This window comes from Macrobrachium nipponense, chromosome 17, assembly GCF_015104395.2.
Source record: "Macrobrachium nipponense isolate FS-2020 chromosome 17, ASM1510439v2, whole genome shotgun sequence".
In the NCBI taxonomy this organism is placed as follows: Eukaryota; Metazoa; Arthropoda; class Malacostraca; order Decapoda; family Palaemonidae; genus Macrobrachium; species Macrobrachium nipponense.
This window is the reverse complement of record NC_087210.1, coordinates 89414745-89431101: the sequence shown is the minus strand read 5'-3', so window position 1 is coordinate 89431101 and position 16357 is coordinate 89414745. Positions and strand designations below refer to the sequence as shown.

The following is a 16357-nucleotide window of genomic DNA, read 5'->3' as shown; positions in this document are numbered from 1 at the left end:
ACTAAGGTACTTTTGTCATTTTTTTTTATTTATATTAGTTCGTACTGTGGTTCACAATAGAATGATAAGTTTGCTATGATTCTGTAGAGACATAGCTAAAAGTATCTTAAGATTGTCCCCGCTCGCATCATGTGACCTCAGAGTACTGAGGCAGCCAAGCGTATATTTACCATGTTATTGTTTTGTCGTATTTTGTGTTCTATCTACTGTATTGCGTATAAGCGTCAAGGCCCGAAGATAAGAGGGCTGAGGATGCTAGGATATTGCCCGCTGTACTGCTTGACCTGATCGTTGTGATGTAGTTCCGTGCGCGGTACGCCCCTTCGCCGTTCGATCTTATCATTTGTTTTCTTGTATTTTCGTCCTCTTACGCCGTTGGTTGTTCCTGTTACTCGTAGGGATTAGATAAATAAAGGACTTTGGATCCCGTGTTTGTTCACGTATTATAAAGACGCATCGTATGGTGTCGCAGAGTTCGAAAAGTGTACCAAATGTCTCTCTCTCTCTCTCTCTCTCTCTCTCTCTCTCTCTCTCTCTCGTCTCTCCTCTCCCTTGCTTCGCTCTCCTCTCTCTCTCTCTCTCTCTCTCTCTCTCTCTCTCTCTCTCCTTTTCTTGAACGTTGTATTGCACACATTGTCACATTTTATTTTTTCATGAAGTTCATTTATTAAAGTTATATGAGTAATGGGCTTTCTTGTATCATGTTGATATTTACGTAAGTATTTGGCATTACTAGTTTTCCGTTATGCCATTAATTTTGTTTTAAGCAAATGTTCTATTTCCTTGTTAGCTTTGTCGAAAAACCAGTTTATATTGACAGATTTTTTTATTCTATCCTACACAAAATGTTCAGCACCTGTAGTGCGTGTTGTTCGCTCCAAATTTGAGTGTATATGTGTGTGTGTGTGTGTGTTTTTTCGCAGTATCAAAAGTCCTGTTCGTTTTCTGGATTTATTAACCATTTTTTTTTACTAGAAATATTATCGGGATCTATATATACGTGCTTAAATTTTTTCTGAGTATTGTTTTACTGGTAACTATTCTGTCTATCTTAGTTTTGTTCAGTAATTTTCGTCTCTTATGTTTTCGGCGTTGTGCAAAAAATGTCTAGAGAGTGATACTCTTTTTATTTTATAATTTCTTTCTCTACTAAGAGAGGCCTCGGTCCTCGATGTTGTCCATATTTCTTTATGTAAATCAAGGAATTGTACGCTTGTGTGTGTCTTCAAGTAAATGCACATCTTTGTATCTCAAACTACCATCGATGCTTCATTCAAATTAATGATCTTTTATTCTGCTTTACGAGCAACGGCTTTCATATTATATCTGATATGTTAACTATTGAAGATGTTCATTTAGTCTATCTCTGTACGAGGAAAGAATTGGTACACATTTACGTACGTTTGCTTTCTCTTATTCATATCAGTGTAATGAAATATTGATGGTGTATTTTGGTTGTTACATCATTTTTATTTTATTTTTCCACTATAGTTATTGCTCGTAACTTGGGATTTCAAATGATAAAATCTTTTTGCTGATTATTTTTAATTATAAAATCGTATTGTTAAGTATTTTCTGTCTCTGATTAGATTGAGCCTTCCTGCTTTTAAAATATTTTTAGTTGATTCTGGTTTATCGCTTAGTGAATGAATTGCTCTGAACTTTCCATCGTTAATTGCTTCTCTCTTCTCTCTGTATTTCCCTTCACCTTCTCTTACTTCTATTTGAGCACCATATTCTTTGGAAGCTGGAATTTCAAGTCAGTGGACACTGTGGGTTTGTCCAATATGAATAGAGTTCATCTTCTGAACAAAAATAATAATAATAATTTGATTTACAGATTACACCTGTTAGTGTTGGTATCTCTGAGACTGATGATTTGATGTAGGCAAAGGTTTAGTGAATTAGTTGCTTACTTTATTTGCGATAACGTCCATCATTCCATTGTTTGTTTCTTTTTTGTCCAAGTACTCTGCTTACATTTTATACCACGTGTCAATTCCGGCGATAGAAAGTAAACGTATATGTATAGCTATGTAAAATCATATTTTTGTATATGCACGTATGTACATATGTATGTTTACATCTTTTCCGTTTAATCATAGAGAGAGAGAGAGAGAGAGAGGAGAGAGAGAGAGAGAGAGAGAGAGAGAGAGAGAGAGAGAGAGAGAGAGAGAGAGAGCGAGCCAGCTATCCGTGAAGATTTTGAACAATCGGCATAAGATCATTATCTATAGGCATTGAAATCACTGCGCAAAACCTAACTCTGCATTTAATCATACGTTCTATTAAAATAATATGTATTTATTGTTCACTGTGCGTGTATTACTTTTTATTTTCTGAGCTTTAATTATGCTATGAGGACTTCTGCTTAATAAGATTTAAAGAAGTCATTTATTTGTAAAAATAAAAAAAAATAATCACAATTCTTGACGTGTACCGGTACATCGTTAAACAGTAGTTTCGATTATGATTATGAAAATGAAAATACGTTCAAGTCACAAATTTTAATTTATGTCCCAGTAGTTACGATAAGAATGATCACAGTGAACGTTGCAAATCAATATTAAAAAAAAACGGATAAGGACTTATTCCATTAGAGGCCAACGTAGTATTGATGACGATGAAGACGATAACAGACAAACTAAAGGCGATATTAAAAAAAAAGTGTTACCATTGAAATGTCCATGGAAAAGTGACTTCCGTAGTGGGGCAGCGACGTCACTTCACCTTACGTGGTGCACCATAGGTATTACTTAAGGTTCTTTGCAGCGTCCCTTCGCTCCATTCCTTTCTCTGTATCTCAGTCCATATTCCCTTTCTTTCACCTGACGTACCACCCTGTCAAACAACTGTTTCACAGTGCAACTGCGAGGTTTTCCTCTTGTTACACCTTTCAAGCCTTCTTACTGTCAGTATCCATCTCAGCGCTGAAGGACCTCATAGGTCCCAGCTCTTCGTTATTGGCCTGAATTCTATAGACCAATCCATTCCAGAGAGAGCTGACGTCTTAGTGACGTCACAGGACAGGACGGGAGAGCAGTTGCTTCTGAAAATAAGGCTCGTTCCTGAATCCTATTTGGAGGTGTCTCACCCTCATCACCAGCGTTTTTGTAGTAGCAGCGTCGAGTTGCAACCCGAATTTCGGGAAAATCTTGCCCTCAGGTGCATGAAACATGCTCTCTCTCTCTCTCTCTCTCTCTCTCTCTCTCTCTCTCTCTCTCTCTCTCTCTACAAGTTCTTGGGAAGTTCTTGAGGCCCAGGGCGGTAGGGGTTCAGTCTCTTCCAGTCACGGTGTTGTGACAATGCTTACTAGGAATGTTATTTATATTTCTTTATATATATATATTATATATTATATATATAAATATATATTATATATACCCCACGTGATATAATATATTATGACGGAACGTCACACTTATTTGTAATAATTATTTGTAACTATGAAATTATCGGGTGTTTAATGTTCAACGCCATCTATTATCAGTTATGTTAACTATTCTACATTATCCTTGGTTCCTTTTCCTTAACTTAGTTCCATACAGATGTTGCATTCCTTAGTTTTCGTTACACTTGTTATTTGTATTTTTCTTTAGAGAACTATTCAGTGCAGTGTTGAAAACATCTTTTTCTTTTGCTTATCATTACTAGTGTTTTTGTGATATTACGTGTGAAAGTAATTATATTGGAATTTAAGTTTTTTTTAGTTAAGTATTAAATTATCGATAGTCTTTAGCGTTTAATTAAGATCCTGCTGGATTGGAGAAGTAATTAAAAGTGGTTAAAATAGAGGTGAAAATAAATAATACTTGAAGCAGACAAAAAGAATATTTTTGTTGGTGGTTATATTTTAAATTTATTGAGGGATAATTGAGTGATTACAGACCAGCAAACATCCCCACAGACCTAACCACCAGGTAAGATTCACTCAAGTCCCGTCATAATATATACACATATATACATATACATATATATATATATACATATGCATACACATATGCTTAAAGAACATGCCGCCCAGATTAATAAACTGTAACCCCGCCCCCTCTTTCTGATTTTGTATATAAATGCCTGTCAACTTCTTTTATATTCAGTGTGAACTTGAATTTAAGGATATTCTCAAGTACGAGTTCCTTCGTTCTGCATTGGACATATATATGTGTATGTGTATTTATGTATGCATGTGAGGGAAGCGCCCCATATTATAGATTAGCTTAGGTTAGGATAGGTCATCTTAGGATGAATTCGTATCGGAATGTAGCGTTTCTAGTGTAATGATTAAGGTTTTTGAAGAATTCCCAACCTCTTGACTTCCACTGAATTTTTGAAGAGGGACGGGAAGGACTCAATAATAGCGAACGAGATAGAGAACAGAATCGTGCTATAAATCAACGAAAATATTGAAAAAGTCTATTAACCCTTGTCTCCCACCTGCATTTTCGTATTGCAGTGAAACGACAACTCGGACAGCGGTCTAAATGGCACGTGTTTTCGTATCAATCACAGATTTTCTGCAATGCGATAACTTCGTCCCTTAGAATATAGATTTTGTCAATTCCTAGTTCTTTGGACCATCGTTATGAGACCATCGTTTATTATTATTATTATTATTATTATTATTATTATTATTATTATTATTATTATTATTATTATTATTATTATTATTATTATTATATGAAAAATGATAATGACATGAGAATAAAGTAAGTTTGTCTTTTGTTTTATAAGATACTTATTCAGTTATCTCTGTTTATTGTAAATTAAAGACTTGATCAGATAATTTTCAATGCTCTCCTGAACCACTTTTTCCAGAAGTTGAGTAATTTTTATTTAAAAAGAATATAGTTACCCTAGATATTTATATAAGACAGCTAGGTCTTAGAAAGGATTCTGACGAACCATTACAGGGTTGATTTTTACTTCTCCATATTGCTTAAAGACATAAATCGTATTCAATTCTTCATGCCTGTTAGAAATATTGCAGGTGTTTTGTAAATAATGATCTCAACTGCCTTTGCTTTGCCGTCATTTGAATCATTTTTATTATATATATTCCGTTCCGTGATCGTCTTAGTCGGACACATCACTCGGTTTATTACTTTATATACGAACGTTCTGGGGCGAACGACCTCTCGTATGAAAAGCAACGACGAGTAAAAGAAAAAAGAAGAAGAAAAAGAAGAAAACTTGAGAGCTCTCTTGGATACTGTCAGTGACGTATTTACTTTGAAGAAGGGTTGTATAATCGGGTTCCATTCTGGGCAGAGTTCATTTATTTCCTTTTAATTCCATAATAGGGCCACTCCATAGCCCTTAGGAGTGGACGAAGGCATTTATCCGCGGCCATTGAAGAGAGCACAGTGCCTCCGGAGGGGGTGATGTGTGCCCCTCGAGAAGTTGCTCTGTGGGCGGATTGACGGGCGCGCTAATCCTGTTTACAGCGGGCGGTCGCCTTTTTGGCGGGTAAAACTTCTCCTCCGAGTTCCCGCTTCACCGCAGTCTTTTCAACGGCTCTTTCATTTTGCCTTTTATCTCTCTCTCTCTCTCTCTCTTTTTTTTGTGTGTGTGGGGGGAGGAGAGGAGTCTTTTGTGTGGCAAGGTTTCGGCTTTTTCTATTTTATTCATTCTGTTCTTATTTTATCTCTCTCTCTCTCTCTCTCTCTCTCTCTCTCTCTCTCCTCTCTCTCTCTCTCTCTCGCTGCTGCTGCTGCTGCGTTGGAATTGTTTTGATTTCTCCCGTGATCCGATTGGCTACGGATTTTGTGTCCACGAGAAGCTCTCATTATTTATTTCCCCCCCTGTAAGAGTTCGGTGTGCTGTGGCGGTGTTTATAGTTCTCGCCTTTGCGACGTTCATCCTTTATTTCTCGGTTCTTTTTATTTTCGTTTTAAATAGTGACAGTTTCTTCATTTTGTCGAGATTTCCTTGTTCATTTTGAATCAGGCTTATTTCCGAGTTCTCATGGAATTGTTATAAATACTTGCGAAGATTCAATTCCAGGTCGGAATTAGGCTATGGAAAAGTATGTCATATTATGCGCCCACTAAATTACTAGCTAATTACTTGAGGATCTTATGATTTATTTACCTATAACGAGCAAAATTATAGGAGGCCGACCTAGACACCGTTTCAATTTAATTAAGACCGCGTTTATTTCTGTATTGACAGGAAATGCTATATCAAGAGTCAAATACTATATCAAGAGTCAAATACCTAACGGGAATTAATGGCAAACTTGTTTTCTTCCTCAGAATTAAAAATGAAATAATCAGATCTCGTAATTATAGTAGATTCCAGAAATATAGCTCCGCATGATAATAGTGAAGTCTTTGATTGTTATAGATCTTAGAATTCAGCTTAAGGTTATGTGTTTGAAGATCTTGTCGTCCACCCGTGACATCTTTCAAACCTTTTTACTGTCAGGTTCCCTTTCAGCGCTGAATACCCCCATCATAAGTCCCAGCGCTAGGGCTTTGGCCTAAATTCTATATTCTATTCGCTTCTTAGCCAAAAGGAATGCCGAGGACCAGACGAAAAATGTGTGAAAGTTTGGGAAGCGACGGTGAAGGGTGTAACATCCGCAGGTGATCAGCTGTGACGGCAAGTAGGTGTTAGGGAGATCAACGAATGCCTTAAATAAGACACCGGAGAGTCTAATGGGAAAATACACACGAGGAATAATTATTGATGATAGTCGGGGGTGAAATTATTCTTCTTCCATTTTTCCAGAAAAGAAATTGAACGATTCATGATTAAATTGCTCTCGAGTTTTCTTTGGAAGTAGAGGTATTGAAAATGAGCGAGGTTTTGCGCAAACGGTTCGTCCTCAGTTTTGTTTATGAAGGGAGTGAGTTGATTAGTGATATGGGTGTTTTTAGCTTTCTGTAAGAGAAGACTATTGAGATGGCTATTTGTCTGTTCGTCCGCACTTTTTGTGTCCGCCCTCAAGACTTGAAAACTACAGTGGGCTGCAAATTGCTATGTTGATCATCCACCCTCCAGTCATCAAACATAACAAATTGCAGACCTCTAGCCTCGGTAGTGTTTCTTTTATCTAAGGTTAACTTGAGCCATGATTGTGCGTCTGGCACCGATATAGATGTCAACAACACAGGCCACCAACTGGCCATGGCTGAGAGTTTCATACAGCATGATACGATTTACAGAAAACTCGATTGCGCCGAAGAAACTCCTGCGCACTTTTTATTTGATATTTCTTGTTCCATTAATTCCACGAGTATGTTTATTTCTCGTTCCATAAATTCTTCGAGGATGCAACAGTTCTGCGTGGGAATACTTTGACGCACGCACGCATGCGCACACAGCTGTATCAACTGGGGATACAATCCAGTCGATGACTACAATAGGTTAATATGGCAGATCCCTCGCGCCCATTTCGCTGATCCGCTCATTCTGCCCAGAATCGGATTACCACATTTATGGGTCTCATTTTCTTCTTTTTATGTCGCTGGTGTTTCCAGATGGGGAATGTCGAGAAGGAAGGGGTGTGTAGGAAGAAGGAGTAGTCGGGGAGGGGGGGAATGTGCGGCCAGCGTTGACTAATCCGAGAATATTAAGACGAACACCTTGTTAGAGTGGATGTCACAGATAACTCTTTTATTACTCGGGCGACTTCGGTCCCGGTATTACGCGATATTACCCATTTTATTTTCCTGCCCCCTGAACCTGTAAAGCCGTTTTTACGAGAGAGAGAGAGAGAGAGAGAGATTGCTCTTTACGATGTTTAACCAGATAGATTGGTTTTAATGCCCCTGAGATAATCAGGGGACACACCGGACATTAAAGGTGGCATTCCTCGGGTTTTTGAAATCTCGGGGGGTGGCGTAGCGCGGTTTTGCTCAAGAGGGCGACTCGTGTTGTCATATCTATTTGCGGAAGGAGTGTTGTATGTGAGGAGAATGTCAGAAATTTATTGGAGGTGACGTGAATAAATGGATGGATGCTGATGAAGAGACGTGGCACAAGAATCGTTGTGGCCGGTCAAGATAATTAACCATTTTTAGCGGTCTCTTTGATTTGCATTTGATGTCTGTGATACGAGTGTGTAGGCTGCTTTTACGTATGCCTATGTTTATGCCAAGTTATTTGAGTCCAAAGTCACGGTCTTTCCAATTATTTAACGGATTTGCGGATAACGGAACAGTTGGAAAAATCATCAGATAGAGGTACTGACTTGATTTTCTTATGGAAGGGGGGAATATATGTATGTATGTATATATATATATATATATATATATATATATATATATATATATATATATATATATATATATATATATATATAGAGAGAGAGAGAGAGAGAGAGAGAGAGAGAGAGAGAGAGAGAGAGAGAGAGAGAGAGAGAGCAAAGCTGTATTTGAGCCTGTCTGATTTCTTGTTGTAATAGTTGGTGAAATACCCACATGATGTTTGCTTGTATAGGGATATAGAAATAGTAATGATGATGGTAATGTAGTACACTAATCGGCAGAGAGATAAAAGCGTGACAGTATTAAGATTTCCTCTTCAAAACCATAATATTTCCTTGCATTTACATTTCGCGCATTTAATGCTGTGAGCATTTTGCGTGTAATTGTTCTATTCGTTTATGTATGTACGTATTCAAAGGCAGCTTATAACATATACATTATAATTTTATTTTTTTGCTTTATTTAAATTTGGCGATACACCATACCTAAATGCCACTGTCAGTGCTCCTTACGTGGTGCACTGTAGGCATTGCCTGTAAGGTTTTGTGCAGCGACCTCCTTCATTCCTTTTAACTGTACCTCCGTTCATATACCTTTCCTTCCATCTGACTTTCCAACCTCTCTAACACTTTTTCCATAGTGCAAATGAGAGGTTTTCTTTTTTACGCGTTTCAAAACTTCTCATAATGACAGTTTCCATTTCAGCATTGAATTGACCTCATCGGTCCCAGCGCTTGGCCGTCGGCCTGAATCCTATATATTCCTCCCTTCCTTAAACGCCATTGATCATTTTGGAAGTCTGGCGTCACTTCTCTCTCTCTCTCTCTCTCCATTTTTATCTCTTCGACAGCATTTCCGTCGCCATCATAAATAAAAAGCAGCGACGACGCATATCGTTTGCCGTAAATGCCATGGGGGGTGGGGAAGGGGTTGGTGGGTGGGGGGGTGTTTAATGCGTTGATGTTTTCGCCCTTACACGAAGACCGATTCCGGGTGACTCCGGTGACGGGGAACTGTGCGTCAAGTCTCTTAATTGATGATGCTTGTAACGTCAGGAGCGCTCAGATCAACTTAGGCTTCGGTGCTATTGTTTCATCAGCTTTGCTCTTTTGTTCGTCTGATAACAAAGGCCTCACTCCTCCTCCTCCTCCCCCCATCCTCCTCCTCTTTCTCCTCCCTCCTCCTCCTCCTCTTTCTCCTCCTCTCCTTATCCATTCTATTTTCCTCCTCCTCTTCCCCATCTTCCTCCCCCATTCTTTCCTCCTCCTCCTCTTCCTCCTCCTCCTCCTCCATTCTTTCCTCATCCGTGCATCGGTTCTTCTTGACATATTTTTAGAGCGACGTAGGTTTACCTTCTGTAAGCTTGGCTTTCATTTGTTTTTATTTATTATCTATTTATTATTAGTGATAAAAACGTAACAAAGCCCAATAAAAAATTGATAAAAACTCCATTTTTGTGTATTTACACATGTGTCTTCATCTGTGCCTATTTATTTTACTTTTGAAACCTACAGAGGGTTTGCACTAAAATTTTATCTTAACAAAATCAAAAATAGTTTTTTAATAGAAAAACAAAAAAAGTACGAATGCGAAGTAGAAATAGAAAAGACTCCAATATGTGAGATGAAGAACGTCATATGAACCTATGGAAGGTAAACATTGGACATATACTAGTTTACTTTGATAGAGATTTTACAAATAGTACTTTTATTAGGTAGTACTTTGTCTTGGACACCGTACTGTATGTGTTTGTACATGCTTTGTATATATATATATATATATATATATATATATATATATATATATATATATATATATATATATATATATATATATATAGTATTTCTTTATATGGAATTTTTCTTTTTTAGGTTCCTACTCAATTTTTTCTGCATCAATAACGTAGATGTTGCGACGCCAGTTTTAACGACACTAAATCAATCACTCAATGTCTTTGGGGCGTGTGATAACTAGCTTATAATTGGTCTTTTTTGCATGATATTTAGTATGATTCACTCTGCTCATTGGCGTAGTTTATTAATGTGTTTATTTTAATGAGTGAGATCTCTTTTTCTGTATTTCCCTTTACTTCCTCTTACTTCTTCCTAATGACCACCATATTCTTTGGAAACTTGAATTTCAAGTCAGTGGCCCCTTCGGTGGGCTAGGTCCACGTGAATAGGGTTCATCATCTGGTTAATAATAATAATAATAATAATAATAATAATAATAATAATAATAATAATAATAATAATAATAATTAATAATAATAGTGATAATGAAAAATACTCAGAGTAGCACGAGTCTTAAAATGGAAAAATAAATCCACAGTTATGTATATGTAATATTTTATCTTTATCTTTAAATTTTTGTACACATACATAACAATAGATTTGCTTCTCCAATGATGATGATGATGAATATGATGGATGATTGAATGATGATGATTGATGATGATGAATGATGAAAAATATCTCATTAGTAGCACTGAGGTCTTAAAATGGAAAAATAAATCCACAGTTACGTATATGTAATATTTTATCTTTATCTTTAAATTTTTGTACGCATACATCATAATAGATTTGTTTCTCCAATAATAATAATAATAATAATAATAATAATAATAATAATATAATGATAATAATGATAATAATGATAATAATGATAATAATGATAATAATAATAATAATGATAATAATGATAATAATAATAATAATAATGATGCTGCTGCTCAGGGAGGAATAACCATGTAGAGGCAATGGAATAATTTTTGTCTCGAATATTTTTCTAACTATGAAAATCAAGATCTCTTTGCAAAACAAAATCTGTATCTTAATAGAAAAAAAATTGCCGTTGACCCTTCCTGTCGTTTTAGTGTCTCGTCATCACCCTGGGCCGTTCGTGGATATTAAGTTACAAACCTGTTTTTACCAAATTTCATACCAGTGGCTTGTTTCCTTTTTTTTTTCTTTTTATTAAAGACTTTGCTGCATTAGTGCCAAGTTCAATTTTCTTTCTTGTGCATATTTTTGCTATTTGAAGTCTATTGAACAGATAAATGAAATATTTTGTTCTTATTTCTTTTAGACTTTGCTGCATTAGTGCCAGGTTCAATTTTTTCTCGTGCATAGTTTTACTATTTCAAGTCTATTGAACAGATAAAAGAAATATTTTTTTTTCTCAGAAATCTTGAATGAAATTTTATGAACCTTTATGAACAGACGTTAATATGTACGCAGCTGTAGGGCTTAGTTCCGATAATGCAAGGCGTTTTGAAACTAGTTCATTCTTGGGCAGCTGAGGCAGTAATTAATTGCGTATCCAAACAACCTAAGTCTGGTGTATATATATATTTTTTTTTATTTTACAAAAGACTTGTGTGCAGGGGATACCTTATATCTGGTCTAAGGCTCTGAAAGTAATCATTCATGAAAAGCTTGATAACCATAGTAACTTAGGTTATTTAAAGTGAGTAATAGGTCATCATATCTATTTATACGTTTGGCATATATATTTAATATTTGTTTTATTAGGGAATGAAGGGGGGCGAATTTATTGATTGATTCGTCTTGCTACAACTGTCGCATGCTGAAACCCCTGCTTAGCAAAACCTCTTTCATACCGTCTTTCTAGCCCTATCTACGTATCCATCTTCCCCCCCCCCCCACCCCCCTTCGCAATTTTGCAATACTCTGAATTATACAATTCCCACTATGCATCCGCCATTCTCTCCACTACTCCACCTGTCGCAAGCTTTTTGCTACTTCTGATTTTCTCCCAATCTCAGGTTTTTTTTTACGCCACAATATACTTTGTAAAACAGTTCATCTGTACTAAATGTGCGTGGGTTTTTACTTTTAATTTTTAGTAACCTATTAACGTTTGGGTACCTTTATTATTGCAAGTTGTGTAAGCATGGGGATGCCATACCCCACATCGAACGAAAAAGGGGTTAAAGGTCATTTCAATTCGTATGTCTGAGAAGGCTGTGTTGTGAATATGAGCTGGAAAATCTTAATATGCTTGAAACATCACAGCATTCGCTCGTGACTTCAGTATATAAGTGAATACCACATGGAAATGACAGGTAGAAGTTCAGTACCAAGCGCTTTCACTTGTTTATTCACGCATAGTCGGGGTACAAATATAATTGTGTGGGTGTGGCCATCTTTTTATTTATATGTGTAGATATATATGTGTGTGTGATATGCCTATATATATATATATATATATATATATATATATATATATTATATATATATATACATACATACATACATCATCATACATACATACATCATACATACATACATACATACATACATACTACATACATACATACATACATATACATATATATCTATATATATATATAAATATATATATACATACATACTACATACATACATACATACATACATCATAATATATATATATATATGTATTATATTGTATATAAAAAAAGTACTCTCACGTTCCATCAACTTTTCAGAGATGTATGATAGATACCATCATGACTGGATACGTCTTCATTTCTATAAATCGTCATAAATGTTTAATTAGAATCGGGTATTCCTTTTACCTCTCTCTCTCTCTCTCTCTCTCTCTCTCTCTCTCTCTCTCTCACACACACACACACACACACACACACACACACACACACACACACACACACACACCGTGGACTTAGACTGGCGGTATGAGGAGGAGCCCTTGAATAATGGGTAGAATTTCTGGTTAAATTCTCGTGTTACTGGAAGCCTCTCCGGCTGCAAGAGATGATGCCGTGGATTAGAAGGCCAAATCTCTCGTGCCAGCAGCATCCCGACGTTGCCCTTTGCTTCTGTGTTTGTTTGTATGAAATTTGGCTTTCTGTCTGTGCGCCCTCAGATCTTAAAAACTACTGAGGCTAGAGGGCTGCAAATTGGTATGTTGGTCATCCATACTCCAGTCATTAAGCAAACTTAATTGCAGCCATCTAGCTTCGGTATTTTTTTTTTTATTTAAGGTTAAAGTTAGTCATGATCGTGCGCCTGGCACCACCGGGCCGTGGCTGAGTGTTTCATACAGCATTATACGCTGTACAGATAGCTAGATTGCGCCGAAGTTTTTAACATTTTATCCTTACATACAATGTTACGTTCAGTAATATATTTATATTGGTTGTTATCACTTATTAGTTCTTATTTTTTTTTATATCATAGAGTTATGAACTTGAATAACTTGCGAACGTGTATTACGTGTTGTATGGGCAGCTCTAAATATTTGCATACGCGTTATGTTGGTATTGTGTTCATTATCATAATATCTTTATTTGTTGTTATTTTTATGTGATTGTTTCTGTTGTTATTGTGATTATAGCTGTTATTTTTATGTGATGTTTCTGTTGTTATGATTATAGCAGATTTGGTAAATTTTATCTAAGAACAACTCTCATACCTGGAGGTTTGCGACGAGAAATTATAGGTATTAATCTTGCAATGGAGAAATAAGTTATTAATTCCCCTTAGGATTGTATGATTCACATAAGTTAATCTGATTATATAATATATATGTATCGCTCTCCTCAATGTTAAATCTATTTGAAGGGTGAGTGAAGGAAGTATGAGAAGGAGTGGCTGCCGTTTTGCAGTGTGGATCAAATTTTCATTCGGTGTTCACGCGAAGGGAAGTTAATTGTTGGAAATTTTTTGCTTGAAATGTATGGAAATATAATATTTTAAGTGTTATACGGAACTGTTGGTGATGCCACTTTTTTCACATATGCCTGAATTGCCTTGGATCTGGCCTGGATAATCTGAACACATACTTATAAGTGAATTAGTGTGAATAATCGGCCCTCATACGTAAACGTAAATTAGCGTGGATAACCTGAATTCATACTTATAAGTGAATTAACATGGATAATCGGCCCACATACTTCAACGTGAATTAGCGTGGATCATCAGCTTCCATAATTAAAAGTGAATTAGCGTGAATAATCTGCCTACATACTTGTAAGTGAATTGGTCTGGATAATCGGCCTACTTACTTATAAGTGAATTGGCGTGGATCATCAGCCTACACAATTAAAAGTGAATTAGCTTGGATAATCTGAATACATAATTAAAAGTGAATTAGCGTGGATAATTGAATACATAAAAGTGAATTGGCTGGGATAATCTGTCCACTTTTTTATACGTTAATCAGCCTGGATAATCTGCAAATATACTTACAAGTGAATTACCGTGGTTAATCAGTCTACAAACTTGTACGTGAATTAGTCTGGATAATCTACCTACTTGTGTATAAGCGAATTAGCCTGGTTAATCTGTCTACATAATTTTTATAATGAGTCTTATGACCGTGGATAATTTACCAGAAATGAACATGGAAATTTTGCCCGAATGATTCGATAAAGATTGACATTAAGTTGACCCATGTAATCTACCCTTAGCAATTTGGGCAATTCGTCGGAATGAGCGTGGATAACTTAGCGGAATGAGCTAGCATAATTTATTCAGATAAATCCCGATAACCGACTGGACGTGGATGATTTCTCCGAGGGAAACTGGATAATGTAATGTGAGTTGTTCGAGCTAATCTGGAAAGTGGACTCGAAGAAATACAGATAATTCACTCCTGGAAAATGAACAGGAAGATACTTAAGTGATTTCACTGTGATGAACTTGGCTCATTTCTCCTTGTGAAACTGGATGGTGTTGATAAGTTGTACGGGATGAGTGATTTGAGCTAACTTGAAAAATGTACTTGAAAAAATACAGGTAATTCAGTTTTGGGAAATGAACTTGAAGAAAGTTTGGTAAATCACTCTGATGAACTTAGGTAACTTATTTAAATAATTATGAAGAATTGCCTAAAAAAATACAGATAATTTACTCTTGGAAAATGAACTTGATGAAACTTAGGTAATTCACTGTGATGAACTTAGGTAACTTATTTAAATAATTACGAATAATTGCCTCGATCGAGTATGAATGATTAACTTCAGTGACCAGATTATTCACGCGCACACCCACGAAACCACTCACCTCGAATGAGCTTGGACTGGCGTGGCGGTGGAGGAGTAGAGATCTCCAAACGTCGTCATCATCACCATCAACATCCCCACCAACATCACCAACATCACTACCACCATCGTTGCTGCTGCTCTTTTCTTCGTCCCTCGAGAGACCAGGAGAGCCAAGGGCACCAGAAGCAGCATCCTCATACCTCTTCAGGGCCTTCGTCAGTATTCTCCTCCGTGTCGACGAGTATCTGGTGCTGGCAGAGTCGCTGTATCATGTATTGCTACCAGCCCCTCTTCCGGAGGCGCAGAGTCAAGAAACGCCAGCCCCACCCGCACCAAATATGCTGCGCCCCTCACCACACCTGCAGGATACAAGGTAGGTAGGAAGGTTCCTCCAGAGGACCTAGGTAATATTAGTTTTTTTTTATTACTGGGTTTTGTATGTTGCATTTCTCTTAATTTCTTTGGTCTCTGATTAATATTTTTTTTTTTTTTTAGTGGGGTTGGTTCGTTTTCAATATGTATTCGTTTTCTTTTTAAATAGTTTCCAATGTATATTGTGTTTTTTTTTTTTTTTTTTTTTTTTTTTTTTTGGGGGGGGGAATATTTTTAGCGTATTTTCATTTTTTTTTCAACGTCTGTTTATTTTTTGTAAATAATTTTCAACGCATAATAATTTTATTTAAACAAAACTGCTCTCTCTCTCTCTCTCTCTCTCTCTCTCTCTCTCTCTCTCTCTCTCTCTCTCTCTCTCTCTCTCTCTGAAGAATGTTTAATTTAGGCTACAGAACATTGAAAATAATAAAATTCCTTACCTTGGAAATGAGAATAGAATCAACGTAAGTTTTCTGTTTTAAATACATAGAATTTGAACGTTTCCATTAGGATATAGTTTTTGCATTGATTTATCTGTCATCATTGGCATCAGAAGTCGGTGATACGGTTAATATTTTGCAACAGAATGGACGAGGAAACAGAAAGGCTTATAAATTCGCTAAATTCGTGTTGGCAAATCTTAGGTAACTGATAAATGATAAAATCTACGGTTGACAGATGCCAAGTTTCACTGCTTTATGTGCACTGAAGCCTGAATAATGGCGTAAATATTTTTTTCAATAAGCAGGATCCGGTAGGA

General features: G+C 36.4%; 1 protein-coding gene across 3 annotated transcripts in view; it reads left to right on the top strand.

The window, feature by feature from the left end:
* The window catches only part of LOC135196462 (F-box/LRR-repeat protein 7-like), a 409207-nt gene that overhangs the window by 147115 nt on the left and 245735 nt on the right, over positions 1-16357 (top strand). The window contains exon 1 of one of the 3 annotated variants that reach the window (XM_064223307.1): positions 13807-15598. The exons of the other annotated variants lie outside the window; for them this stretch is intronic. Coding sequence (XP_064079377.1) covers positions 15250-15598 — 349 coding nt within the window. The 5' untranslated portion in view covers positions 13807-15249. Of the gene's footprint in view, positions 1-13806; positions 15599-16357 lie in introns of those variants that run through there. 3 annotated transcript variants of the gene reach the window in all.